Below are 24,368 nucleotides of genomic sequence, written 5' to 3' on the forward strand. Positions count from 1 at the left end.
CGTCCATGTTCCCGCTGATGATCCCCGCATTGTAGGCAGCAGTTCGAGAGTTCAGAGCCTCGCGGATGGTTCTGTCCACCCAGGGCTTCTGGTTGGAAAACTTCTTGATGGTGATTCTTGGGATCGTGTCGTCCACCAGTTTCCCAATAAATCCTACTACTGCCTCCGTAAACTCGCTGACATCATCAGTGCTGCGCCGGAACATGTCCGAGTCTGCGTCATCCAGAGCGTCCTGCAGAGCGGCCACCGATTGGTCTGTCCAGCACGTGACCTCCCTCTGAACCGGAGCTTCCCGTTTCAGCCGTTGTTTATATTTTGGTAGGAGGAAGATGGCGGCGTGGTCCGACTTACCAAACGATGGATGAGCTTGTGCCTTGTAGCTGTCCTTGTATGGGGTGTAGCAGTGGTCTAGTGTCCTATTTCTCCTGGGGGGAAGGTTACGTGCTGGTAAAGGTTGGGCACCGCACGCTTGAGGTTAGCGCTGTTGAAATCCCCAACCACAATAAGTGCAGCATCCCGGTGCTGTGTCTGAAACTGTGTGAGAGCCTCATGAACTTCACACAGTGCAGTGTCCATGTTGGCCTGAGGTGGGATGTACACGGTGTTGATGATGACCGAAGTGAACTCCCGGGGAAGGTAGAAGGGACGAAGCTTGAGGGCGAGCAGCTCCAGGTTGGGTGAGCAGGAGCAGGCGAGAGTAACAAAGTTGGCATTGTTGCACCAGCTGTTGTTTAACATCACACACACTCCGCCGCCTCTCGACTTCCCCGAATCTGCCGTCCTGTCCATGCGGTGAACCGAGAAGAACTCGGCCGGCTGGATAGCGTGGTTTGGTACCGCTGGGTTCAGCCACGACTCGGTGAAGCAGAGGAGATTGCAGTCCCGAATGTCCCTCTGGAACTTTATCCTGGCCCGGAGGTCGTCTAGCTTGTTGGCCAGAGACTGGACGTTGGCTAGCAGGATGCTAGGTAAGGGAGCTCGGTGTGCCCGAGCCCTCAGCCTGTTCCTGACGCCGGCTCGCTTCCCTCGCGGCCTTTTCCTCGCGCCGCGTCTTCTGTTTTCCCTCAGGATCTCCGTCGGCCATCTTGGGTCCGGGGTTACAGACGGCTTGAGGTGAGTGCTATGTAGATTAAGAGAAATAAGGGCATCTCTGCTGTACGAGATACGTGCCGTGGTGTGTAGAGAAGGGCTGCGGAGAAGTCAGGGGTAGCGGGAAGAGCGAAAAGAACGAAAAAGATAGTGAAAAGAGCGAAAAAAGTGCCAGGTGTGGACGGAGCAGTCGTGACGGCAGCCGACCTCGCCGGCGCCATCTTAAAGCTGGTGAGTATGGTTGGTGCCTTACCTCAAACCTTGCAGTCTTCTAACATTCATCATATCATTGCATTGTCTGGGAACAAAACACATCGCCTCAATTGCTCTCTATGGGAGAAACACAGGAGAATCAATGATGTTTTTGCTTGGATTCTGAGCATGGAAAGCTTAACTGGATTACACTTTCTGAGGCTGTACTTTCCCCTTGGAGTTCTGATTACCTCTAGGTCGTTTGTGTATTTCTGTTTTAATGTAATATTTCAAAACGTCCTGCGCACACACAAATAAGCCATTGCCTTTATTGTACGGTAGTGAAAATAGCGGACACCGCACATACAAGCTACCATACACACCTTGAGTAGGAGCTGGCACTTCATGATCTTCTGAACAGGTTTAATAAGCAGATCATTTAGTTGCAACCTGCAGGCCAACTGATGTCTTAGATCCTTGCCAAAAGAAAACGACAGGAACAGTTAATCTCTCGCGCTCTCTCATACACATACCACACAAACACAAGCACTGTGTTGGCAACAAGAATCACCTCAAAATGAGTGTCTATGAATTGTAAGATGATGTGATCTCACTAGGGCTTGTTCTGACAATATACCACATACATGTGTAGCCTCTGTTCCTGCAAAACACACATGTACATACCTGTACACGAAGTAAAATTTGTACCATAATTTGCTCTTACAACCTGTGACTAAGCAATCAAATGTTGTTGTGAAATTTTAAAAATGGTGCCATCAACCTGTTAAAAGGTAAGTTACTCGGCAGAAGCCATATCATAGTTCTGGATCTTTTCTTTCTGTGCACAAACCCCTCTACTTTATCTTTTACTCTCTACCATGGCAATACCCAGAATTCTTTACTTCCTTAATAGTTAAATGAAAATAAATTTAAAGCAATAAACCATCATCTTCAATCATGGTAATCATCAGTTATGCACTAGCTGATATCTCTCTCTCTCACTTGCTCGCTCACTTGCTCTCTCTCTCAAACACACACACATACTCTCTCAAATTTACAACTTTGATAAATTACTGTCCCAGCTGTTCTGGATTAGACACACATTTCTTCAACTCCCTCAGGAAGTAACTAAAATATAATAAAACATTATTTGGTAACCCTTACATATCCCCTACTACAGTTTAACTCTGTCATTAATTACAGTGTAACAGAATGAAAAATGTTACCAGTATTTTTATTCATACACACAATGATAATTCAGTGTAGTTAAAAAGCCTTGCACATGTTTTGATAACACAAAACAGCTAATTACTAATACATTGTGAAGATTCTTCATGTTCATCAAAACATCCACCTTGGTATAAAGTTTAGGATTTGTCTAAATAATGAAAACTTCAAATGTAAAAAAAAAAAAATATAGGAATACACTTTAAGTTGTATAGAACTGTAGGCAGCTGTTGGGGTTGGGTTGTAGGAGTTATGAGAAGCCTGTGGTACATGACTTGAAATGTGCAAAACAATATGGTTGCCAGTATGAACCACTCAACATGCATTAAGTGAGCAAGGCAGTTGAAAGTCATGGAGGGAAGGGGACAGAAGAGGACTTATCTTGCTTTCTGATGGAGTAGCACCCTCACATGGCCACAACTTTCTGAAAGAGCCACAAAGTCTCAGATCCTGATGCCCCTCCATGCCCACTGTCTAAACTACTCTGTCTCACTGTATGAACTCAGAACTTGGCACAGGGTCTGCATACACATGTGCACCCACTTCTGAAATAATCCACCAATGATGAGGCCACATTCCACATCAACGTAATCTCCAGTCCATTACACTATTTGACAGCACTGCTTTTCCCAGAACCTCTGCTTTGGCTTTAAAAGCCAGGAGAGAAAATACATATCTTCATCCTGGAAGAGATATTCAGCATGGTGAGAGTAAGAGAATGGATGAGAGTATATCTGGGGAGAAAAGAGGAAGGGGGTGGAGCTGGACCACTGCCGGACTTCCTCGGGTAAAAAAATTATGCCGCATGATTAGTAATTAAATAAAAACAGTTCAGGGAATTTAAAAATAAAATGAATCATGTTATAATTTACCAGTGTGTATGAGCGACACATTGAACATTGTACAGCATCTTAATTTTTTTTTTTTTTGAGGATTATCTCTAAAAGCAAACCATGCACCATGACATCTGTTAGTGAGACAGAAGAAGCAATATTTCTCTTAAGCAGCAAATGTAATGCTGCCCGAGTGCCGCAGGGCGAGGAGCAGGATGCACAGACTCCCGTGACATGGATATACGTTTATTGACAAAACAAAAAACAAAAACAGTGACCATGAATACCATGAACAATGTGAACTTAAACAATGACCAAGAACCTGCACATTTTGACAAGGGTTTAAATACACAGACAAAACACTAACTCGGTGTAGGTGTGTGCAGGCGTGGTTACCAACAAACAAGACCCTTCCACTGCACATGGTGGGTCAAAAGATGCGACTTGCGAGAGGCAAGTGTTCCATGACAGCAAACAAATCTAAAATCAGTCAATTAGCTGGGAAATTTATAAGCAGTGGGCTGAGCCCTAGGCTGATCTGTCAGTGATTTGACCTGACCTAACAGTGGCCTACATATGTCAAAGTATAAAGAAGTTGTGTAACAAAGCATGCTCACAAGGCTTTTACCAATTCATGTGATGTTTAACGTCAAACAATCCAGGGGCATTTCCAAATGCAGGAACCAAAGTGTACAGGGAACAAAGCAAAAGTCCAAGGAACCAGAGATACGGCAAAGAGCATAAAAGTGCAGAAAGTCAGTCCAAAATGCCAAAGACAGGGCAAAGCAAACCCCCAAAACACAATAGTAACATCACCATGGGAAAACATTCCAAAACGGAAGCACTGATGTCTTGGCAGGACTTCATTAGTAAGTACAGACACACAGCAGTTTCAATAAATGCATCATCACCACCAATAGCAGTGGGCAGAAGTATTGCTGGGAGTTGAGGTGACACTTTGAATGAATGATATGTTTATAAAAGAACCGTTCTTACACAAATAAAACAGCACTTCTCTACTACCTAACATTTACATATCTATTCTGAATGTGTTTACTAAGAGTTCTAAAACAAACAGTCATCCTTCATGGGACAACAGCTTATCTATTACAGGCTTTTATGTAAGGGCTCAAAGCCAGCTTACCTCATACCTGTTGTGTACAAGTAGAGGATACGAGAGGCATAAAATGAAAAACATTTAAAAGACTGCACTAATTGTATTTTCTATTATTGCAGTACACGTTTTGTGTACTGAAATAACAGTTCACATAAATGTCTTACAAAAATACTGCTGTTTCTCCATCAGAGAAAAGTGAACATGCCGTACCCATTTATACTCCTTATTGGTGCTAGAAGACATTAGAAGAAATGCACCTGAAACTACTGCAGCAGAGCATGGACGTGTCAGCAAAATAGTCCTGCAATATCAATCAGAAGAATGACTCACATGGTTGAGAAAGGATCTTTCTTTCTGTCTCTGACACACAAAACACAAATCTGCTAGGAAATAAAGTAAAAAGAGAACTCAAGTTACATAATTGACACAAATTATGCAATTTTTCCAGTGCTGGAAAGTAACAGATTACATGTTCTTCAGTTACCACAGCCTTAAATTTTTTTTTTTTTTTTTTTTTTTTTTTAAAAAGAGTAGTTTAGGCTCTATTTGTAACTACACTTATATATTGTACTGCTATAATAACATTTAATTGAATCAAATTGAAACATCAATGTAGCAGTCTACTTTTTAAACAGAAAGAGAATATGAAGTAAAAATCTGCAGCAGAGAATCTTCTGGTGGGGCAGCATAGCATTAGACTGCTTGGAAGGCTAATGTAGCATGCCAGGAATGGGAACCTGTGAACTTAAAAAGGGAGAGACAAACAAATGACAGGTGAAGGGAATTAGCTAATAAGCAGGTGATTGAGACCTGATAAGTGATTGGTGGATGATTGTGAGCTGCTCTGGCTGGACACCGACCGGGGCGTGACAAGTTAAAAAAATTGATTAGGTGATCACTTGATCCAAATATTTAACAGTTAATGTGATGTGAAATACTGGTGTAGAGAATGCCAAGACAAATGACAGGTGTGATTGAAAATCAGGATTATTCCACCAAATATTTTCTGAAATCAATTACAATTACAAACAGAATATTTGAATAAGCCAAGGTCTGAAAACAATGTGTCTTTTTTTGTTGTGTTGACCAGTTGTCATTTTCTTCTCTAAATGATGGTGTTCATTTGGAATTTGGGAGAATTGTTGTCAGTAGTTTATGGAATAAAATAAAAATGTTAATTTTATATAAATAGTTTTATTTCAAATATAAATATAAATATTACTATAAATAGTACTACATGTTACTATAATAATAGTAATAACCAGAGAAAGTGTTTATTTTGCTGTGTCCCTGTTTCTCTGGAAACGTTGCATACTTCACTGCAATTTTGATATAATTTGTGCTCTCTCTCTCTCTCTCTCTCTCTCTCTCTCATATATATATATTTAAATTGGTCTAAAAAGGTCAAAATATCAGCTTTATTCTCTTTTTGTAACAAAGCAAGTGTATGCTTTATACTACTTTATACATATTTTGATATTTTGATGAATAAATGCTAACCAATAAACAACCTCTTCTCTACTTGGAAAGTGGGCATCCGGTGCATTGGCTAACTGTTTCACCAGATGAGAGTTTCACCAGCTCTTTTACAATTTCTCCTTTCTTATGTGGCAAACAAACCAACCCCCTCTCAGTGTCAGCTACCCTCAAGGCAAAATGGCTCTCCATAATAGAGTTGGTAAGTGTGCAGAGTTTTTTATCACTACAAAGCAGTATACTTGAAGTATACTTGTAGACAAGTATATTTTTTTACTCTGTGACAACAGAATATGTGTGTACTGTGTTGTTAACAATGATGTGGAAGAGGCCTTTCTGTGCTTTAACATTGCTAGAAACACCTGTAGGAAAAATGCATTTCTTGCAGTGAGATGGCAGGTGTTCTGTACAAAAATGTTTTAAAAAACGACTGAAATCATTCTCCCTTTCAAGTGCTGGTAATTACTGCCTTCATAGCTGTATTCAGTTTGTGGCCAGCTGACTCCCAGGGTAAGTCTGCTACTTTAAAGGTTATTCATGATGTTATCATAGGTTAAGGGTGATCTACCAATCAAAAACATCTAGTCAGAAACATTTATTTATTAGAAGCACTCTGAAAGCACTATCAGGAGCTCCATGTCATCTGTCTCTCTATCGCCATGTACAATTTGTGCTATCCTGCTTCCTATCAAAGAGAAGTTTCGGAGCACAGGATTGTTACTGGCTGGATATTGTCATACACCAGTGCCAATCCTGAGATAAGAATGTTCGGCCACCCCAACAATACCCAGTAAATAGCTGTCATGTGGTCAGGAACTGTCCGATGCAGAACAGGATAGAGACACCACTGACAGAAAAGTTGGGGTGTTCAAATGTTGGGCTGTAACCAACAGCTACTGTGTTCGAGTTCCCTCTAAATAATAATGCATTGTACCCTAAGAACATCAAACAATACAACAGCTTTCCTTCCATGCCTCTCTTACTCTTAATAACAAGTGATGTCGCCTGTCTCTCCCCTCCAGGGTCTCTCCCAGTCCCTACTTTAGCATTTTTATCTTCTGTGAATGAAAGTGACATTAAACTGTTCACCATGGTAAACCTTAGCTGCACCATCCCAGACGAGGCTCCATACCCTGTGACAGTGTTCATCTATCGAGGTGAAGCGCCATCTGTAACCTCAGAGTCCTGGATTATGTTTAATAACCTTAGGCAGGCGGACACCATCATTTTCACACTCAAGGTGAGGCCTGACAGAGAAGGGCCAATAGTGTGCTGGTACAAGTCTAGCAGGACAAGCCAGACCTCTGGATTCAGCAACTCTGTCAACTTAGTCATATGTGAGTGATCTTATCTTTACATGTGTGCATGGTTCTCCAGGTGTATGGTACCATGAAAACATCTTAGGCCACCTAAGAAAGGCCTCTGTCCTTCTAGTGATTTCTTACTATTTGTGATTTATCTGCATTAATGTTCTATTGAATTAGGGTTAATGTGCATTTTATATTGTATTTTTACGGGCAAATATATACTTATTATAACAATCAAAATCTTATAATTCCTTGTGGTGCCAAGACCTTTGCACAGTATAGCATATGTGGTTAATTTAGATTTCTACCTCATTTATCTTCCTCCTGTAGCTTCCCTTCCAAGCCCTATTATAGCTATCTATCCCCCTGCTGTTCCTGTGGGTGGGGATTACATTGCACAATGCGAGATACCACGTGAAGATTTCACAAACGTCACTCTGAGCATGTTCTACCGTCCCCTTCCCATCGGCCCTCAAAAAGAAGCTTTCAAATACATTGGATCACTGGCTCTTGAACAAGGGAATTGGGCTTGCTCAGTCAATAATACCGATGCCACAACATCCACTGAGTTTGTATGTAAAATGGAGGTGTTCATTAATGGCAGGGCGCTGCACTCCACGTCCAGTCCTGTGGCCGCCATCCCAGGTATTTGTCCAAGAGGACTGAGCGAAGACCAGTCCTCCTTCATTTACCTCAAATCCTCGGCAGGTGAGTGCATTTGTGTTTGTGGCTTATGTTTGTGTTTTATGGTTGTTGCTTCAGAGGAACTCCCTGCACGCCTGTATTCGTCCTCCCGGGGCACAGCAGCCTGTTCTGGGTATCTCTCAGTCAGGGTCTCAGACGAATGGAGGCCCATATGTTTCTCCACCATTGATGTGTCTGATAAAGCAGTGGCTAATGTAACGTGCCGAGAGGTGGGCTGTGGGCATGCGCTACTCTGGGAGAGGGTTTCGGGTGTCCTTCCCAATGCTGTGGGCACTCCAAGGTGCAGTGGGAGAGAGCAGAAGCTAGCCCACTGCCATATGGACGGTTCAAGGCTTTGTACACAACACACACTTCACGTCATGTGTTCAGGTGAGGTGTACAGAGAGAAAGTGAGAGAGGAACTTTTTAGTACTTTGTCCTCTTTCTTATAGGCTCCCTGTCTCTGCCTGTTTGGTAGGTGCCCTGCCTACCCCTAGGCTCACAGTGGAAGGACATGTTTCTGTTTCTTCTGTGTACTTCGGGAAGGAGGAGTCGGTGATATTCATCTGCTCTTTTAATTCATCCTCACTGACATATGCTGACAGGGTAACATGACTCAGTAGAAGCGTAGCTACAAGTGCTTGCATTTTGTAAACAAAACTGATCTAAAATGTGGCTATAGAACAGATTTCATTATGATAAGGATGTATCCTTCCTAATCTGCCCATTAACATGTTCTGCAAAAGCAACTTCCCAAGAAACATTGCTGAAATGTTAAAGACAATTACCATGTCTTTCAATTTACCTAATATTTTAAGGAAAATAAGGCAACCCATTTGGCATTATATATTCTATTCAGGTGTACCTCACATTAAACTGTGAAGGAAAGGACATGGATACACATTACATCCCAGCAGGTGGGAGCATGCGAACTGAGTTGTCAAAGGACAAAATGAAATATGGATGGTGTGCATGCTATGCCCATCCAAATCTAATCCACCCACCAAGGACAGAAAACAGCAACTTCATTTACAGTATGTTTCTTTTCCTTTATTATATTTTAGATGAATTGTCTGGGTTAGTAATAGTTAATTTACTCTAAGCAGAAAAAAACAACTTACAAAATCGACAAAGCATCCTAACTGAGAACAGATTATGTAAGACCCATGTAACTAGGTTCTCTTGAAGTATCAGACTACTTTCTGCCTTTAACTAGTTGACAGTCAGGCAGCCTGTCACAGGCAAGAACATTAAAATGACCAGATATATAGAAATATGAAATTGAACTCTATTAATATTTTAATGTGCCGAGTACATTTAGGATTTAATCCTTTTAAACATGGTGGCAGAGTAGCTGTTTTCATTCTTTCTTTTTTATTTAAAAATAGAAATACTAAAACACCGTTACAGAATTTCTGAAAGCACTAAAATAATTTTTGCTGTTAATATTGCATACAAAACGTCATCCTTCACCACTAGGTGGCATGCAAGGTACTTTATATTTAGATATGGACTTAGCTTGTAACTCATTAATTTACACACTTTTAAGACAAGAAAAAGAATGGATGTGAGGTACTGTGTTTTAGAAGAATATTTCACATCTCTTTGACATTAACTTAGATATAGGCTTCACGCACACCAAAGAACATTCCCCAGAGAAGAATTTAAGGTTGAAATTCTAAACTTTTATTTAAAAAGCAAATAACTTGCGCATGTAATATTTAATGCTATATAGTTACAGATACCTGATGCTTTTATCCAAAACAGCTTACAATTATGACTGAGTACACCATGAGGGTTAAGGGCCTTGCTCAAGGGCCCAACAGTAACAACTTGGCAGTTGGGGGGCTTGAACCAGCAACCTTACAAATACAAGTCAAGTACCTTAACCACTGAGCTACCACTGCCTGGTTCATAGTTGCTTTTGTTCTCTTCTGCAGTCTATGATCCTCCACCAGCTGGACCAATTGTTGCTGCTATTATCACTACAGTAGCAGGAGTAGCCATTCTCATGTACGTTTGTGTATGTCGAATCAGCCAAAAGCATGTTCAAGGTGCAGCCACACAAGACCTGACAGTAATGCAGGTGGGCAATAATCCAACCTTTGCACAGGGGGAGCCAGAGAGTACAGAACAAAACCTTCAACAAGTATAGGGCAAAGCATAACCAGTTCACTTCAGAAATATTCGTGACACTTTACATTAGCGTTTCTTTAATTAATGTTATTTATAATAAGAGTTTACATTAACAAATGACAAATTATTAACAAATTACTGAATTTCATTTCATGAACCTAGTCATTAATCATTCATAAGTAATTAACTTGTGCTAATTGTCTTTAGTATTTCAGACAGTGTAGGATACTTGGAAATAACTCAGAAATAAATAGGTAGTGTTATTAAATTGTACAGGGTTCTATAATATTAGAAATTAAACACTTATAGTATTGCATGAGTTTGAAAAGTGGTGATAATTTTACTTATTTTGTTAACAATCCTTATGATTTATTAATGGTTAGGTTTATGGTCTTTTAATATATAATACTGTTAGTTAATATAACCTCGATGTAAAATGTTACTGAAATATTGTATATGTGTTGACTGAAATAAATCAATTGTGTTAACTGTTTGTTTGTTTTGTGTGTGTGTGTGTGTGTGTGTGTGTGTGTCTGTGTGTGTCTGTGTGTGTGTGTGTGTGTGTGTGTGTGTGTGTGTGTGTGTGTTTATGTGTGTGTGTGTGTGTGTGTGGTATCAGTGAGAATGACACAATTCAATCACCTTACACAATAATTATACATCTTAGATTTATAGCATTCAGGTCTCAAAACATTGCAAAGTCAATTAACAAGATAAGTCTGGTCTTAACATCTTTTATTTTATTTTTGCTTTAGTTTTTGCATGAAGTAGTATGGCACAGCCTGAGGAAAAAGGGATCAATACCCTTAATTCTGCTCTGATGGTAATTTGAGCATAAAGAAAAAGAGAGAGTCAGGGCTCTTGTAGACAGTTACAAAGATAATGGATCATACAGCTGCCAGATCAGCCAGTGCTTCTGCACTAAGAGGCTTGTCCTCCAAAGCTAATAGGAGGGATGGTTTTACCAAAACAAATCTACTCACAATATAATCACAGGACCAGGATAGTTAACTGAAGCTTGCTTCATCAGTTATGGTCTTTTGGATAATGTGGAACTGACAGCCATTTTATGATTATAAAAGATACAGTGATTTCTTATTGGAACAGAAAACTTCTACAAATCTGGGCCCTTTTTAGACCTTTATTGAGATCTTTGTTCTACAGCTGCTTCGGGTCAACATGATAATGTCTTGTTCTTGAGTGTGGCCTTATTGTTTTTAATGTAGAGCCGCTGTCATTTTGACTTTTTCCCAATCATCGTCAGTACAGAAAATAACATTCGAACACTGAAATCAAACATTTCCCTTTGCATTCTTCCTGGTCTAATTATAGTTAAGTAGTTAAGTGTGGAATGAAAGAAATGCGTCTGCTGAACCTACATATACCTGGCACAGTTCCCTGGCTGGCTAGAGAGGAGCAATTCATAGACGACTGACATCTAACCACTAGAGCTCCCTGTAGTCGTTTTATTGCTTTGTGTAGAAGGGGGAGGGGGACAGAAGCAAATTTGTTTTTAAGAAACAGTGTAGCCTCTCTTGGGATCATTCAAAAAATGGTTGCTGGACAGTAGTTTAGCACCACAGATGATGTCAGATGAAAAGGTGTCAATGTAGGTGCAGGAAGGCAGATAAGGGATTCAGGACGTTTCTGCTTAGAAGTGTCTGGAGCTGCTGGTAGATGACATAGAACTTCTTGTGATGGTCGAGCCACCTCTGATGCCGCCCATGCTGAGGCCACCACCAGCGGACATGGACAAACCTCCTCCCATTCCTCCTCCCATTCCTCCTCCCATTCCTCCTCCCATTCCTCCTCCCATTCCAAATCCTGCACCACCGCCACCACCTGCTCCACCACCATAGCCAAACCCTGCATTAGAAACAGAGAATTCAAAATCCAACATGAGAGAGAGAAAGAGGAAGAGGTACAAGAAAAGAATGGGAGTAGAGAATCTTAGTGATTAAGAATCTTAATATTAATATTAATCCTGATAACCTGAAAGTACTGGCAATCATGTGATATACTATATAGTGTAGAAGGAACACTTCACTGATAGGGTACAGTGTGTGCGTGTTAGGCATGAGCAACTGGTACAAAGGTAAGTCAAGTCAGTGGCACTGTGAAGTGTAATGTGCACTCACCACTAGAGGTCTGCTGCACATGGATGGTAGCCTGAGGTCCTCCACTGGAGATTCTGAGAAGGAACATACAGATTCAGCTAAGTATGCTTCTAAATGATCTCAACACCTGCCTGAACAACAGTCAACAAGAGATTAAGCCACACTGAATACTGCTATTGGGTAAGCTTGTAACAAAACATATAAAAGTTACCAGACAACAAAAGTTCCAAAGCTGTCCTCACCTGTTCTCCTCTCCCTCCAGGAGTTTCCTGTAGGTGGCGATCTCAATGTCCAGAGCCAGCTTGACGTTCATGAGCTCCTGGTACTCACGCACCTGCCGGGCCATTTCCTGCTTATCTCTCTGGAGGGCTTCCTCCAGTTGTTTAATGCGATTCTTGGCATCCTGTACTGCTCTCTCACCGCGCTCTTCTGCATCAGCAATCTGACCTTCAAGGTTAGTACGCTAAGGGAATAGAGAGCAAGAGGAAGCATCAGGGTCTGTGCTAAGACATATTAATTACTGGTTCAGTACAACCATGGCCCATCTGTCCTTCATGGCTACCTGTCCTTTGACGGCCTCGATCTCATTCTGCAGGCGGGCAATCCTCCTGTTAAGATCAGCTATCTCGGTCTTGGCTGAGCGTAGGTCCTCGGTGAAGTCACCAGCTGAGGACTTCATCTCCTCGAACTGAAACAGACATTGCGAACAATCAGTTGCAGCAATTAATGGTAGAACTGCTGGCTCTATTATAGTGCTAAGATGTAGTAGAAGGTTTGTCATGCTTCTCCTACCTTCTGTTGGTACCAGCTCTCAGCCTCAGCACGGCTGCGGTTGGCGATGTCCTCATACTGAGCACGGACTTCAGCCACAATGGCGTCCATGTCCAGGTGCCTTCTGTTGTCCATTTGCACAATCACTGATGTGTCTTTGATCTGACCCTGCAGCTCTGCCAGTTCCTATATACAAACAACAACATTTCATGTTAAAAATCCTTCTCTGGCTCTCTATCTCCCTCTCTCTCTTCCTCTCATTTTGGTAATAATATTCCAAATGAAAGAGCAACTTACAGCCTCATAGACTGCCCTGAGGAAGTTGATCTCATCCTGAAGAGCATCAGCCTTAGCTTCAAGTTCAATCTTGTTCATGTAGGCAGCATCAACATCCTTGAGAGAAGAGGAAGGATGAGTTTCTGCTGCTGTCCATATAGCAGCACACCTTACACTACAGCACAGTAGATGAACAGAATGAAAAAAGAATAAAGAAAAGTACCTTCTTGAGCAGGACAAACTCGTTTTCAGAAGCAGCACGCTTGTTGATCTCATCCTCATACCTGTAGCGAGCAAAGAAAATATGAACAAACACCACCACCATAATATTTGAGCTTTTTTAACATCTAGATGCGTCACAGGCTGTGATATTTGTTGTTTCATTTACAGCAACCTAGTTTATGCAGCATTAGCTAATTGAGCTTACTTTTTCTTGAAGTCCTCAACTAGACCCTGCATGTTCTTCAGCTCTCCCTCAAGCTTAATCTTCTCATTTCCCAAGCCATCCAGTTGCCTGCGCAGGTTGGCAATGTAGGCCTCGAACATGGCATCGATGTTGGAGCGAGTGGTGGTCTGCTCCTGCAAGAACTGCCATTTGGTCTCCAAAGCCTTGTTCTGCTGCTCCAGGTAACGTACCTGAGGGGAGAAATCAAATTTTCAGGTTTCTCTCCTTGACCTTTTTTTTTGGTTTAAACATCACTGATTAGAAACCAATTAACAAGCAAATAATTTTTCACAAAAAGGACCAAAAAGAAAAGTGCTGAAGTAGCTTCGAATCATACAAATTGCTGAATGAATAGATACCACGAGACAGCTAGAAAGGCTCTTTTGTTGTTTTGTCTCTTTCGTGCTCTTTCCACAAGTTTATTGTCTGAAGAAACATAAATGGACATGAGTCATTCCACCAGGCATTTTTCTGCAGGGTGGGGATAAGAAGGGAGGGGGGGAGTGTGAGAAAGAAAGAAAGAGTGGGCTAAACAGGGTGTGTCCATGAGACATGAACCATGTACTCCTGAAGGGTGTGGGGGCTTTCTTCTTGCCAGAAACCTCGCCTAGGCCTGCATCGTTCCACAGACAGTGAACACATAACATCACAGAGGCAAGTTTACACGTCACACCCTAATACAAGTCAGCTACAGCAAGGAAGAGCACATATGTGACCTCAGTGTCAAGCTGTTTGACTAACAAGTATATTTAAAGTCAGTCTGAGAAAACATTACTTAAGGTATGACATTTTCTTTTGCCTTCTGTGATACACTGTGATCAAATAACTGTTCAAATATTCTTTTTTGTCATTCTCACAGAACTGTTTCCTGGCAGTTTGGAATTTGCATGGAATTGTCCTTGTGTGTGTGTGTGTGTGTGTGTGTGTGTGTGTGTGTGTGTGTGTGTGTGTGTGTGTGTGTGCATGCATTTCTGTATATGCAGGTGAGTGTGTACAGTGGGAATGGGTGTGTGGGGGTGGGTGTGTCACACTGTTTCCCACAGGCACTGTAAAATACAGGTATGTGTGTGTGCTGTCTACATAGTAAGCAGGTATTTAGGGTGTGTTCTCTGTCCACATTGGCTTTGAATACAAGTTTTTGCCAAATATTGTTATTACTAAACAACTGACCTAATCAAGTCAAGAGAGTGAAGACTTAACACACACAAGCTAAAGTCAACCTACAATGATACCTTTCTGGTCTTTATTTCTGCTGTGAAATGAAATAAACTTTAGACTCAACTCCCATCTCTTCTTCTCTTCACAATGTCTGAGTGAACAAGTGTGAGCATGAGTGTGACTCATGAGTGTGGCTATATAGTTAGTATATTATGACCTGACCTCCACCCATATTTGAATAGACTGTTTAGAGAGCTAGTGCAGCATAAATTATAGTGCAAGACAGAGAAGAGGGCCAGGGGTTCATTATAAAACATCCACTATGGTAATTTGTTGTATAGGATAACTGCATCCAAAATGGCTTGAAAAAATTTCTGCATTGCTACAGCCAAGGCTTTGCTTGTAACCCATCAGAGTGTACTGTGAGCAGATATGGCAGGAGTATATCATGCAGAAATAAAACAGTACATGTACCTCACACCAGTACTTCATTTCTCTAGGATTTTGTGAGGCAGACATGTTTGACATTGTTGTGCTAATGCAACTGTGTTACACTTCTGTATTACACTTCTTCTATAAATCATTTTTTAGCTTCTTTGCACTTTGGAAGTGAAGAGAGTGCATTTTACAAAATATAGATATGGTAGCTGTCCAACAAGTGTTTAGTATGTAAGTGTTTAGTATGAGGAGATAATTCAAGTATTCAGGATATAGGTTACATATTTTACATAGTATAAAGGCTACAATAAATAATTTGCCTGCACATGTATCTGTGGAGTTAATGTATTTACACTTTTACTAAAAATGAGCTATCACATAATGTAGCTAAGATAATTCATAGTCACCTACATTTAGATTTTACATATAAGGGGTGAGTCAGTTGAAGCCTTTTAAAAGAAGTTGTTTGGAAACACTTCTCACCTTATCAATGAAGCTGGCAAAGCGGTTGTTGAGACTCTTGATCTGCTCTTTTTCCTGGGTGCGGACAACGTGAATGTTGGGGTCAATCTCCAGGTTCAGAGGAGCCAGGAGGCTCTGGTTGATTGTCACGGCAGTGATGGGAGGGGGTGGGATAAATCCACCGCCAAGGCCTCCTGCACCCCCAGCGCCAAATCCACCACCTCCAGCTCCTCCTCCGAAGCCTCCTCCGAAGCCTCCACCGAAGCCTCCACCGAAGCCTCCACCAAAGCCTGCACCGAGGCCTCCACCGCCTCCGCTGATGCTCCGGCTGCTGAAGCTGCCACCACCTCCGGCACCAAATCCGGAACCGGCAGCGGAGCCTAGCCCTACCCGGCGGACCTGGCTGATTCGGGTACCGCCTGTGGGAATGGCATAGGCTGAGCTGCTGGTGAAGCTGCTTCTGACAAGGCCGCCACCGCCACCACCGCTGCCAGTTCTGCTGCTTCGCACGCTGTAGCTTGTAGTTGCCATCCTTTGTGTGTCCAGAAGAAGGAGCGAGAGAGTGCTGCTCAAGGAAGGAGAGGAGTGAGTGGAGGGTAGGAGGATGTCACTCACAAAGAGGAGTTAAAGTCCCTCTGTGTGCTGATCCGCTACTGGCCTCCTCCTTTTATTTGATCACGGCACCGCACCGCACGGCATCAGGGCGGGGCCACCTGGTCTCGCACACACTCACACAGACATACACTCGCACATGCACACACACAGCCACACCTACGCGCCTTACCTGTCAAACAGGTATAGAATGAAAGCCGAACGAAGACTGCCTGGGGCTTTGCCACAGGTACAAGGGACCAAAAAAAAGAGTGAAAAAGCAGAGAAGATAAATTCCACTTGTGCTTTTCTTCATTAAAAAAGGGAATGCGTCTGTGAAGACATGCCAGTGGGTGGTTCTGTCTCTTTGAGTCTGGTTGGTTGAGGGAGAGGCATGAATCCACCCTCGGAGGGAGAGAATGAGTTCATCTCTACTCCCCTCAGTAGGGTAGGGCACGCTGCACCTCTTACACTAGTTAATGGCTGCAAAAGTGGAGATTTTTCCATGAGGATGTCACAGTGTAGGACTGTTAGTAATGCAATTCATGCCAGAAGTGTAAACTCTTCTGCTTAGGGTTGCAGGGAAGGGAGTCTGCAAGGAAAAAAAATGCTACTGGATGTTTCCAAATGAGCTGCATGTCTTATGACTTAGCAGAAAAGAGCTTACTCTGTCTCACTCTCTGACCCAGCTACACACACACACACACCAGACAGTTACACTTTAACACTTTAAATTTTATATATATATATATATATATATATATATATATATATATATATATGTTATATTTTTACATACATATCTTGTACAACTTTATGTGTGAATGTGTGTATGTGTGTGTGTTTGTAAGTATGTCTGTGTGTGGGTGGCCTGATTTGGGTGTGGTAGTTACTCTCTACCTCAGATTGTCGTTTCAGCTGCAGCAGGGAAAGTAAAGTCACTTTCTCAGTGACACAAATCATTCAAAGTTGTCTGGCTTCCCTTTCACAATTTCTGAATTCCTAAACTCACAACACATTCAACATTATACAGCTAACCACAAATATTAAAATAAAATATTAATATTAATATTAATTCATATTAATAATTAATATTAAAATATTAAAAACATGAATGCTGACTGAATTTGTTGAAGGGTTGAATTTAAATGAAATGAACAGGTCTTAAAAACATTTACTCCAGTAGGTTACTTGGTGCTACACATACCAAAAAAAATAATGTTGGTGGTGTTGCAATGTATTTAATGCATGTGTAAAAGTGACCAAATTCATTTTCCCATATGAGACAGAAATGGGATAATTAGTTGTCACACACAGGAGCAGGAGAGCATGATGCATATGGCAAAACACATGTGAAAATGAAGTAACAGTGAATCACTGCTTTGTGAATGTCTTAATCAAGTTTATACAATGACTAATGTTTAATCAGACTGCTCTTGCAGACCGAGCTTTTGTAAAAAAAAAAAAATCTGAGACAGACCTGCAGAGAGAGAGAAGCTGCATGTCTGAGCTGGCTCCCCAGGTCATTGAGGAGAGAGATGCTTGTGGCCTACTTACAGTGAGATCATCAGACATGTCTTTTACAGAGGTGTAGGTGTGTATCTCTCCTGACTAATTTTCAAGGTTGCAGTGAACATAAACATGGTTTACCTGGTAACCTCGTTTTACCTGGAGTAGATTGCAAAATAGGGAAGGCCACAAAGCAACATACTTGCCTAGATCTGCAAAATATGTGTGCATTTATGTGTGTATACGTGTGCATGATTATTAAGGTGTGATTATGGTTGAATAATTTGTTAGGGACACCAGTCTAAAGTAGTGTGGTGGTTATGCATGTATTTCATGATAATTTGTGAAGACTTAAAATGAATGGAGGATGTTTAGGGAGTGGGTATAAAGTTACTTGCAAACAAAGTGTGAGTGAAAAATGTAGTCCAGCTGGCTGTCAGTCATGGAGAAACCCAATTCTTCCCAGTTCAGGAGTATTGTTGTAAGTGCTGCAGCTCCCACACCCAGTAAAAAAAACATTCCACAAGAGTCTGCAAATAATATAGGCATCTGGTTTATATTGTGCCTTAACTGCAGATAACTGATAATAAATGTGATAGTGTGATAGGGTGTAGTGCACTTTTAATGTTTGGTTCAAATGTTCAGAAATTTATGCATGTGTATTTTGTGCCATTATCTTATCAGGTGATCTAATTGCTTAGTTTTCATCTCCCAAAAAGCTTCACACTTCTTTACATTAACGGCCCACACATTTAATCTGATAATGTTTGAAAGAAAGTCTGCAGAGGATCTAGTTCAGAATATTCCTATCTGTGTCCGCTTCTTCCAAAAGCATGACGAAGCAGATGAAGTCTGCACAACACTGTCAATGAGCTATTCTATACATACAAATCTCAGAGACACAATACTTTACTTCAAAAGGGAAAATTTACAGGTAGTATGTCACATAATGTGCATGAGTGTGAAGCAAGTGCCCTGCCTGTGTTTGGTAGAGCTATGAGTGGTTTGTGGCTTTTGCATAACTGTGGGAATGTCATAGCTAGCTTGGGAATTCTTGCCTGGCCTTTAAGATGAGTGACTTAGCAAATGGGTTGACAGATTAGGGTGGAGGAAACATAGGAGGATTGCTTTACTCTGATGCTAACACAAACTTAAAAACATCCTTGAGGCAGAGTCAATTAAATATTACTTTTTAAATGAGATAAACCAGTAATTCAGATGCAAAGAAAATAACACATAAAATATTATATATTATAATATATAATATATTATAAAATATTAGTGATTTTGAGTATTGGTGAAAAAGCATCAAAAATTTAAAAAGAAAGGAGGGAGCTATTCAATATACATACAAATTTGCAGATACTATTTTGTTTGCAGTAATTACACCTATTTTTTGTTTCATAAAGGCCTTTATCTTAACAAATAATTATCTTGTTTCTGTAGTCAACCATCAGTGTTAAATTGACAGCTCAAGTGCAGCACAGATATAGACACAACATGCCGTATGTAACCACATTCCCTTAATATTTCAGAGGATCTTTTACAGCATTTCTTTATTCCTCTGCCTATGGATACTGGATAAAAAGGTTCCTGGAGCTCAGCTGGGGGCTGAAAGCTCAGACCATGTTAGTCAGAAGGCTCATGCCTCAAGATTTAGTACCTGATGAATGTGCATTCTCATCACGGGCTGAGGTATTTGCATACAGCTCCAGCACTCTCTCGTGCTTTGTTGCATATCTTATATCTCTCTAGGGCTGACAGCTGCTCTCCTGTTTACCAGGAGGAGAGCTAGCCAGGTGAGTGCAGGGCTGAGAGGGAGTTGCCCTTCTAAAAAAGGAGCATGTTTGACTTGTTTGACGGCCTCCAACTCCCCGTCCCATGGCTGTACGCACAGCACAGCACATGCTCAGGAATAGGCCTCAGAGCCAGACAGCAAGCAATTCCATCAGTCCCCTTCTTTAAAAAGCAGCTGGAAAAATCAGTTCTGTATAGACTATGCATGATAGTCAATGAATGTGATGATGTAAGTGTGCTGTCAGTGTATGGCCCTGTCTTAATGATGGTCATTCCGGTAAACACCAGATTTGTATTGGCAGAAGGCTGAACTAGGACATGAGTCACTGTGACGGGATAATCTGCTGTGTTAAAATTAAAAAAAGAAAAAGAAACTTAAAGTCTTTCAGAAAATAAACTTTAAGTGCACAGTTCATAGCTACAGTTTTTTATTTTCATACTGTACCTATCCTTCCCTTGTGCCAAATGGTTGGCACAGCTATGGGCTGCATGTCTTTAGCAATGGTGTGAGCCACCAGGAATGCCCTAGTCTTTGTGATTAGTCTTTTGAAATCTAGTCACATCACCTCTTCCTTCACTGTAGGCGGTTCGACAGAAAGAAAATAAGAAAGAAAATTTGAGAGAACCCTTTACTTCTTTTGAACAGTGCAAAATCCCTGCCTCTGCATGCCCCAGGGCATTTCTACAGTGCACCAGAACCATGGCTGAAATAACGACTGTATGTTAAAATACTGCTTTTTAGAAAAAGAATGATGGTTAGGTCAATGCAGTTAGTATAGATTGGGCTACAATGAGAAGAGTCTGGGGCTAGTGACAGAGTTGTACTTTGTGGAAATGTATATTTCAAAATAATTTTAGACATGCTTAGAGTATCCAAAACGCACAGCTTAGCATACAAAAGGAATGCTGAGTTTATATTGTAGCAAGTCACTGGTAAAGCTGTTGCTGACAGAACGTGTCCACCTTCTTTCTTCAAACTTATGATATATGAATGCCCTTTACCTGCACCATACAAAAGATGTGTTGTGTGTGTGTGTGTGTGTGTGTGTGTGTGTGTGTGTGTGTGTGTGTGTGTGTGTGTGTGTTTGCATGGGTGTTGCCAGTTTGCAGAATGTGACCTGTTTGCAAGAATATCTTAAAATCTCTCAACCACTCTATGTCAGTGAACGATGACTGTTTTGCAAGAGAATACATGAACAGGCAAGGAGGAATAACATCACCCAGTGAAAAATTGCAGTACATAGTTAAATAGTATACAGTTGTACACACCTATCTACATATCCACCCACACACACACCTCCCCCAACACACACACACACACACACACAAAGCATGAGTGTGACTAATGGTGGTTTGGTTCTTTGGCTTGCTTTTGGTAAAGAATTATTTGATCAGTCCTCAGCAGATTTTTGCAGCCCATGTTGAGTTTTGACCTTTTATGCTAGGATTAAACTAAGCGAGTGAACACTGCAACAATTGATAAGTATTCTTTATGTGTGTGTATGTGTGTGTGTGTGTGTGTGTGTGTGTGTGTGTGTGTGTGTGTGTGTGTGTGTGCTTCTACTTCATGACCCATTCTTTCTAACATAGAATATGTAAGATGTTTGGAGAGCGCAAAATTTGTAAGTGAACAGGGCAGATTTCTTACTGTCTCAAAGTCTAAAATACACCTGCCACATACAGCACCATGCACCTGTAGCATGGTAAAGAAACGGTGCTCTCCTTTCCTTTCACTTGACTAGGTGGGTGCTGTGTGCTACATTATCACAAGCACAGAACAGTGTATGGCAATACCAAAGGGGAGGAAAGTGATGCACACTGGTCACTCAAGTGATACACACACACACACACACACACACACACACACACACACACACACATAAATATTGCGATCAAACAGGAAACACCTTTTAGCACATAATTATTGAGTGCACACTGAAAAATCTTTTGACCCCTCCAAAATCCTTGTGGCTGCACTTTCACTGGCTTCTGTATTGTCAGGACTGTACCACTGTGATGCTGGGAGCTCACTGGCTGTTGATTGCCATTCCATAGCAGCCTACAGCTGCTGCATAGCCCACAATACAGGAATCAAGAATAAAAAGAAGACCACATAAAACCAATCTGAAGTTCATGCCGGAATCCCAGACCAGGATCACAAGAGTCTATATGTTTGTTTGTTTGTTTTGCTTTTGTTTTTATGCAGAAAATATTTACTTGGAAATATGGAAAACGACAACCAGACAACACAGAAAGGTGATGCACCATGAGACAACATAGGAAGTAGAATTCACCTTACCATCTCATATGTCAACATGCAGCATTACCTAGTGTTAGAGTTATGCCAAACAACCCAATCAGAGGGAGAGAAAAAAAAACAGAGAGAGAGAGAGAGAGAGAGAGAGAGAGAGAGAGAGAGAGAGAGAGAGAGAGAGAGAGAGGAGAGGGGGAAAGAATAAGCATGGGTATGTATGGGATTAGGGGCAGCCCTAATATGTCTTTGACTAGACCTGTCTTGGATAAAGACGTGACCACATCGGCTGTCGTTGTTTGTTTCCCTGTGCTTAGCAACCACTCAGTGTGGGAGTGTGGGAGTTCCTGTACACAGTAACACAGTGAGCTTTGATCCAGACAGGGTTTTCACTCTCCTGGCATTAATATCTTGACTTTCAGAGTGACTCATCCTCAGAAGATCCCTTAGCATGGGCAGTTTGTCTACTGCAGCCTGAGGATTCAATTTAGTGAGATTTTTTGCTTGCTTGTTTATTTGCTTGTTTAAGAAATGTGTTTCTATGTGATTCAAGAGATAACTGTCATCAGGTTCCAAAAAAAAAAAGAAATCATAAAATAACATTTAATGGCAGAGTTCAAACAAACCAAGCTACCTTGGCTAATAGCAAATGAAAATTGATATTAAAATGTTAGCATATTCATTGTACTAATGCTGCACATTTAAAAAGCCCTTCTAATGAAAGTAATTTCTGTGGCAGCATAGATTCTCTGTAGCGCTATCATTTATTGCACCACATTTACCTGGCATTCACAGGCATTATGCTAGTCATCACTGAGTGGCCTTTCACTCTACTACAGGGTGTGTAGTCCTGCATTCTCTACATGCAGAAATGCTTTTATGCCCTGGTGTGTGCGTGCGTGCGTGTGTGTCTGAGTGTACAGTGCAGTGCAGCTTCCCAGTATACCTGCTTTGACACATAGGCACACAAAAAAGTAATCTAAGGGCAGTGTGGTAAATGTTTAATCGCCTATGGGTATTTGGGTGTGGCCAGGGCTAGGGCAGGGCTCGTACTTTATCACTTTTAGACAGGATTCCAGGGCAGAAGGGAAAACCGGGTCGTTCTTCTCACGGAATTAGTTTATTCGTGTACACAAGTGAGGTTCAAACTACATTTAGTGAGCAGTACTGTCTATTCGAAATAGCAACATACAAAGTCATAAACATATAAGAATAAACACCTATCAAAATAAAATATTATAAGAATCATATAAAGTACACTGTGAAGTGCCCACAGAACTGTTCTCTGAAATGGGCAAAAGGGTAGCAAAAAGAACAATAAACGGTGTACAACAGTTACAGCACTCAGGTAATGGCCTTACATCTGCAAGTGAACAAACTCATGTGCACAGCAGGTTCCATTTCCATAGAAATAACTTTATTTATTTATTTATTTTTGGTAAAAATGTATAATTTGCTTTTTTGTAATAATTTATAATTTCTTAATGTAGACGTTTAGAGGACCTCACCTTCTGATTCAGCAGACCACTGATGACACACATTTGGAAGCCGTTAGGTTGCTTAGCACTCCGAGATATTGAGAATAATGTTTATTTTGTTTACACATCATTTAGGACAAACCTAAGGGGAGACACACACACAAATACACCTGCTCACGGAGGAGCAGGAAAGAAACTTAATAGACCTTGAACAAGCTTTCATTGACTGTCGATTGGTATGTCCAAATCGTTGTTACATTTTCAGTTTGTCAGGTTTTACAAAAAAATATGTCACAATCTCTTAGAATGTGCAGTATGCAAGAGTTTTACACATAGATACAGAAATCAAACACAGCAGTGTATTTACAGTGCATGAAAAAAGTGGATAAATTACATTTGCCATTAGCCATTGCAGAATATATCAAATATGTACCACAAATGGACAAGTTCAGTTCTTAAAAGTAAAACTTCTGCCATTATTTTGCATCACCAAGATTAATTGATTTCACTATTATACCTGCTTGAGCTTGAGCTAATTGAACAATCCATGCATCTGGAGTAAATGCTGAGGACTTTCTGAGCCTCTGCTGAAGAGCTGATGCATAGTAGCATAGAGTTGGAAAGTGTGTGACACATATTTTAGAGAAAATAAAAGAGATGTTATCACACCTCTGCTAATTAAATTAGTGGATTTGAATGACTTGTTTTTATAGAGACATGTTTGGATAACACCCTTCTTACATCTCTGAATAACAACATTTGTACATACCACTCATTCATACAGTCCATCAAACATCTCAACAGGTTGGGCAGGCTGGGGTGTGGTTAAGCATGTGCAAGAATGTCAGTACTGCACCAGGGAAATGTGTACCCCACCTTATGATCCAAACCAGAGTGGCCATGTTCAGCCTGTCACTCAGCCACACTGACCTGCTGTTCAAAAGCTTGTAAGAAGCCAATTGCTGCAAGTATTGAAATCTTAAACACAAAATATCTTTTATGAGATTTTATCTT

At 41.0% G+C, this 24,368-nt stretch overlaps 2 protein-coding genes across 2 annotated transcripts; one reads left to right on the forward strand and one right to left on the reverse strand.

The window, feature by feature from the left end:
* The first annotated feature begins 1,090 nt into the window (after positions 1-1,090).
* si:dkey-195m11.11 lies at positions 1,091-10,549 on the forward strand. Its single transcript, XM_035523981.1, has 9 exons — positions 1,091-1,113; positions 6,093-6,136; positions 6,388-6,444; positions 6,957-7,271; positions 7,572-7,886; positions 8,004-8,315; positions 8,404-8,531; positions 8,785-8,959; positions 9,866-10,549. The coding sequence occupies exons 2-9, from the start codon at positions 6,115-6,117 to the stop codon at positions 10,078-10,080; spliced, it is 1,539 nt and encodes a 512-aa protein (XP_035379874.1). The 5' UTR covers positions 1,091-1,113; positions 6,093-6,114; the 3' UTR covers positions 10,081-10,549.
* Positions 10,550-10,779: 230 nt separating this feature from the next.
* Positions 10,780-16,678, reverse strand: LOC113590222 (keratin, type II cytoskeletal 8-like). The gene is made up of 10 exons (XM_027030264.2): positions 16,513-16,678; positions 15,750-16,293; positions 13,653-13,861; positions 13,449-13,509; positions 13,247-13,342; positions 12,971-13,135; positions 12,741-12,866; positions 12,421-12,641; positions 12,200-12,252; positions 10,780-11,927 (listed from the first exon to the last, which is right to left on the reverse strand). Exons 2-10 carry the CDS (start codon positions 16,257-16,259, stop codon positions 11,713-11,715), a joined length of 1,656 nt encoding a protein of 551 aa, XP_026886065.2. The 5' UTR covers positions 16,260-16,293; positions 16,513-16,678; the 3' UTR covers positions 10,780-11,712.
* Between the last annotated feature and the right edge of the window lie 7,690 nt (positions 16,679-24,368).

Source organism: Electrophorus electricus, chromosome 3, assembly GCF_013358815.1.
Source record: "Electrophorus electricus isolate fEleEle1 chromosome 3, fEleEle1.pri, whole genome shotgun sequence".
NCBI classification, from domain to species: domain Eukaryota; kingdom Metazoa; phylum Chordata; class Actinopteri; order Gymnotiformes; family Gymnotidae; genus Electrophorus; species Electrophorus electricus.

What these genes read in the sequence shown, in the direction of transcription:
- si:dkey-195m11.11 (XM_035523981.1), top strand. Translation starts at nt 6,115, where the DNA reads ATGGCTCTCCATAATAGAGTTG. An exon ending in GGCTCTCCATAATAGAGTTG is followed by an intron (nt 6,137 to 6,387) that starts GTAAGTGTGCAG and finishes CTCCCTTTCAAG; the next exon opens with TGCTGGTAATTACTGCCTTC. An exon ending in GTGGCCAGCTGACTCCCAGG is followed by an intron (nt 6,445 to 6,956) that starts GTAAGTCTGCTA and finishes TCTCCCCTCCAG; the next exon opens with GGTCTCTCCCAGTCCCTACT.
- LOC113590222 (XM_027030264.2), bottom strand. Translation starts at nt 16,259, where the DNA reads ATGGCAACTACAAGCTACAGCGTGCGAAGCAGCAGAACTGGCAGCGGT. An exon ending in AGAGCTGGTACCAACAGAAG is followed by an intron (nt 12,867 to 12,970) that starts GTAGGAGAAGCA and finishes TGTCTGTTTCAG; the next exon opens with TTCGAGGAGATGAAGTCCTC. An exon ending in TCGAGGCCGTCAAAGGACAG is followed by an intron (nt 12,642 to 12,740) that starts GTAGCCATGAAG and finishes CTATTCCCTTAG; the next exon opens with CGTACTAACCTTGAAGGTCA.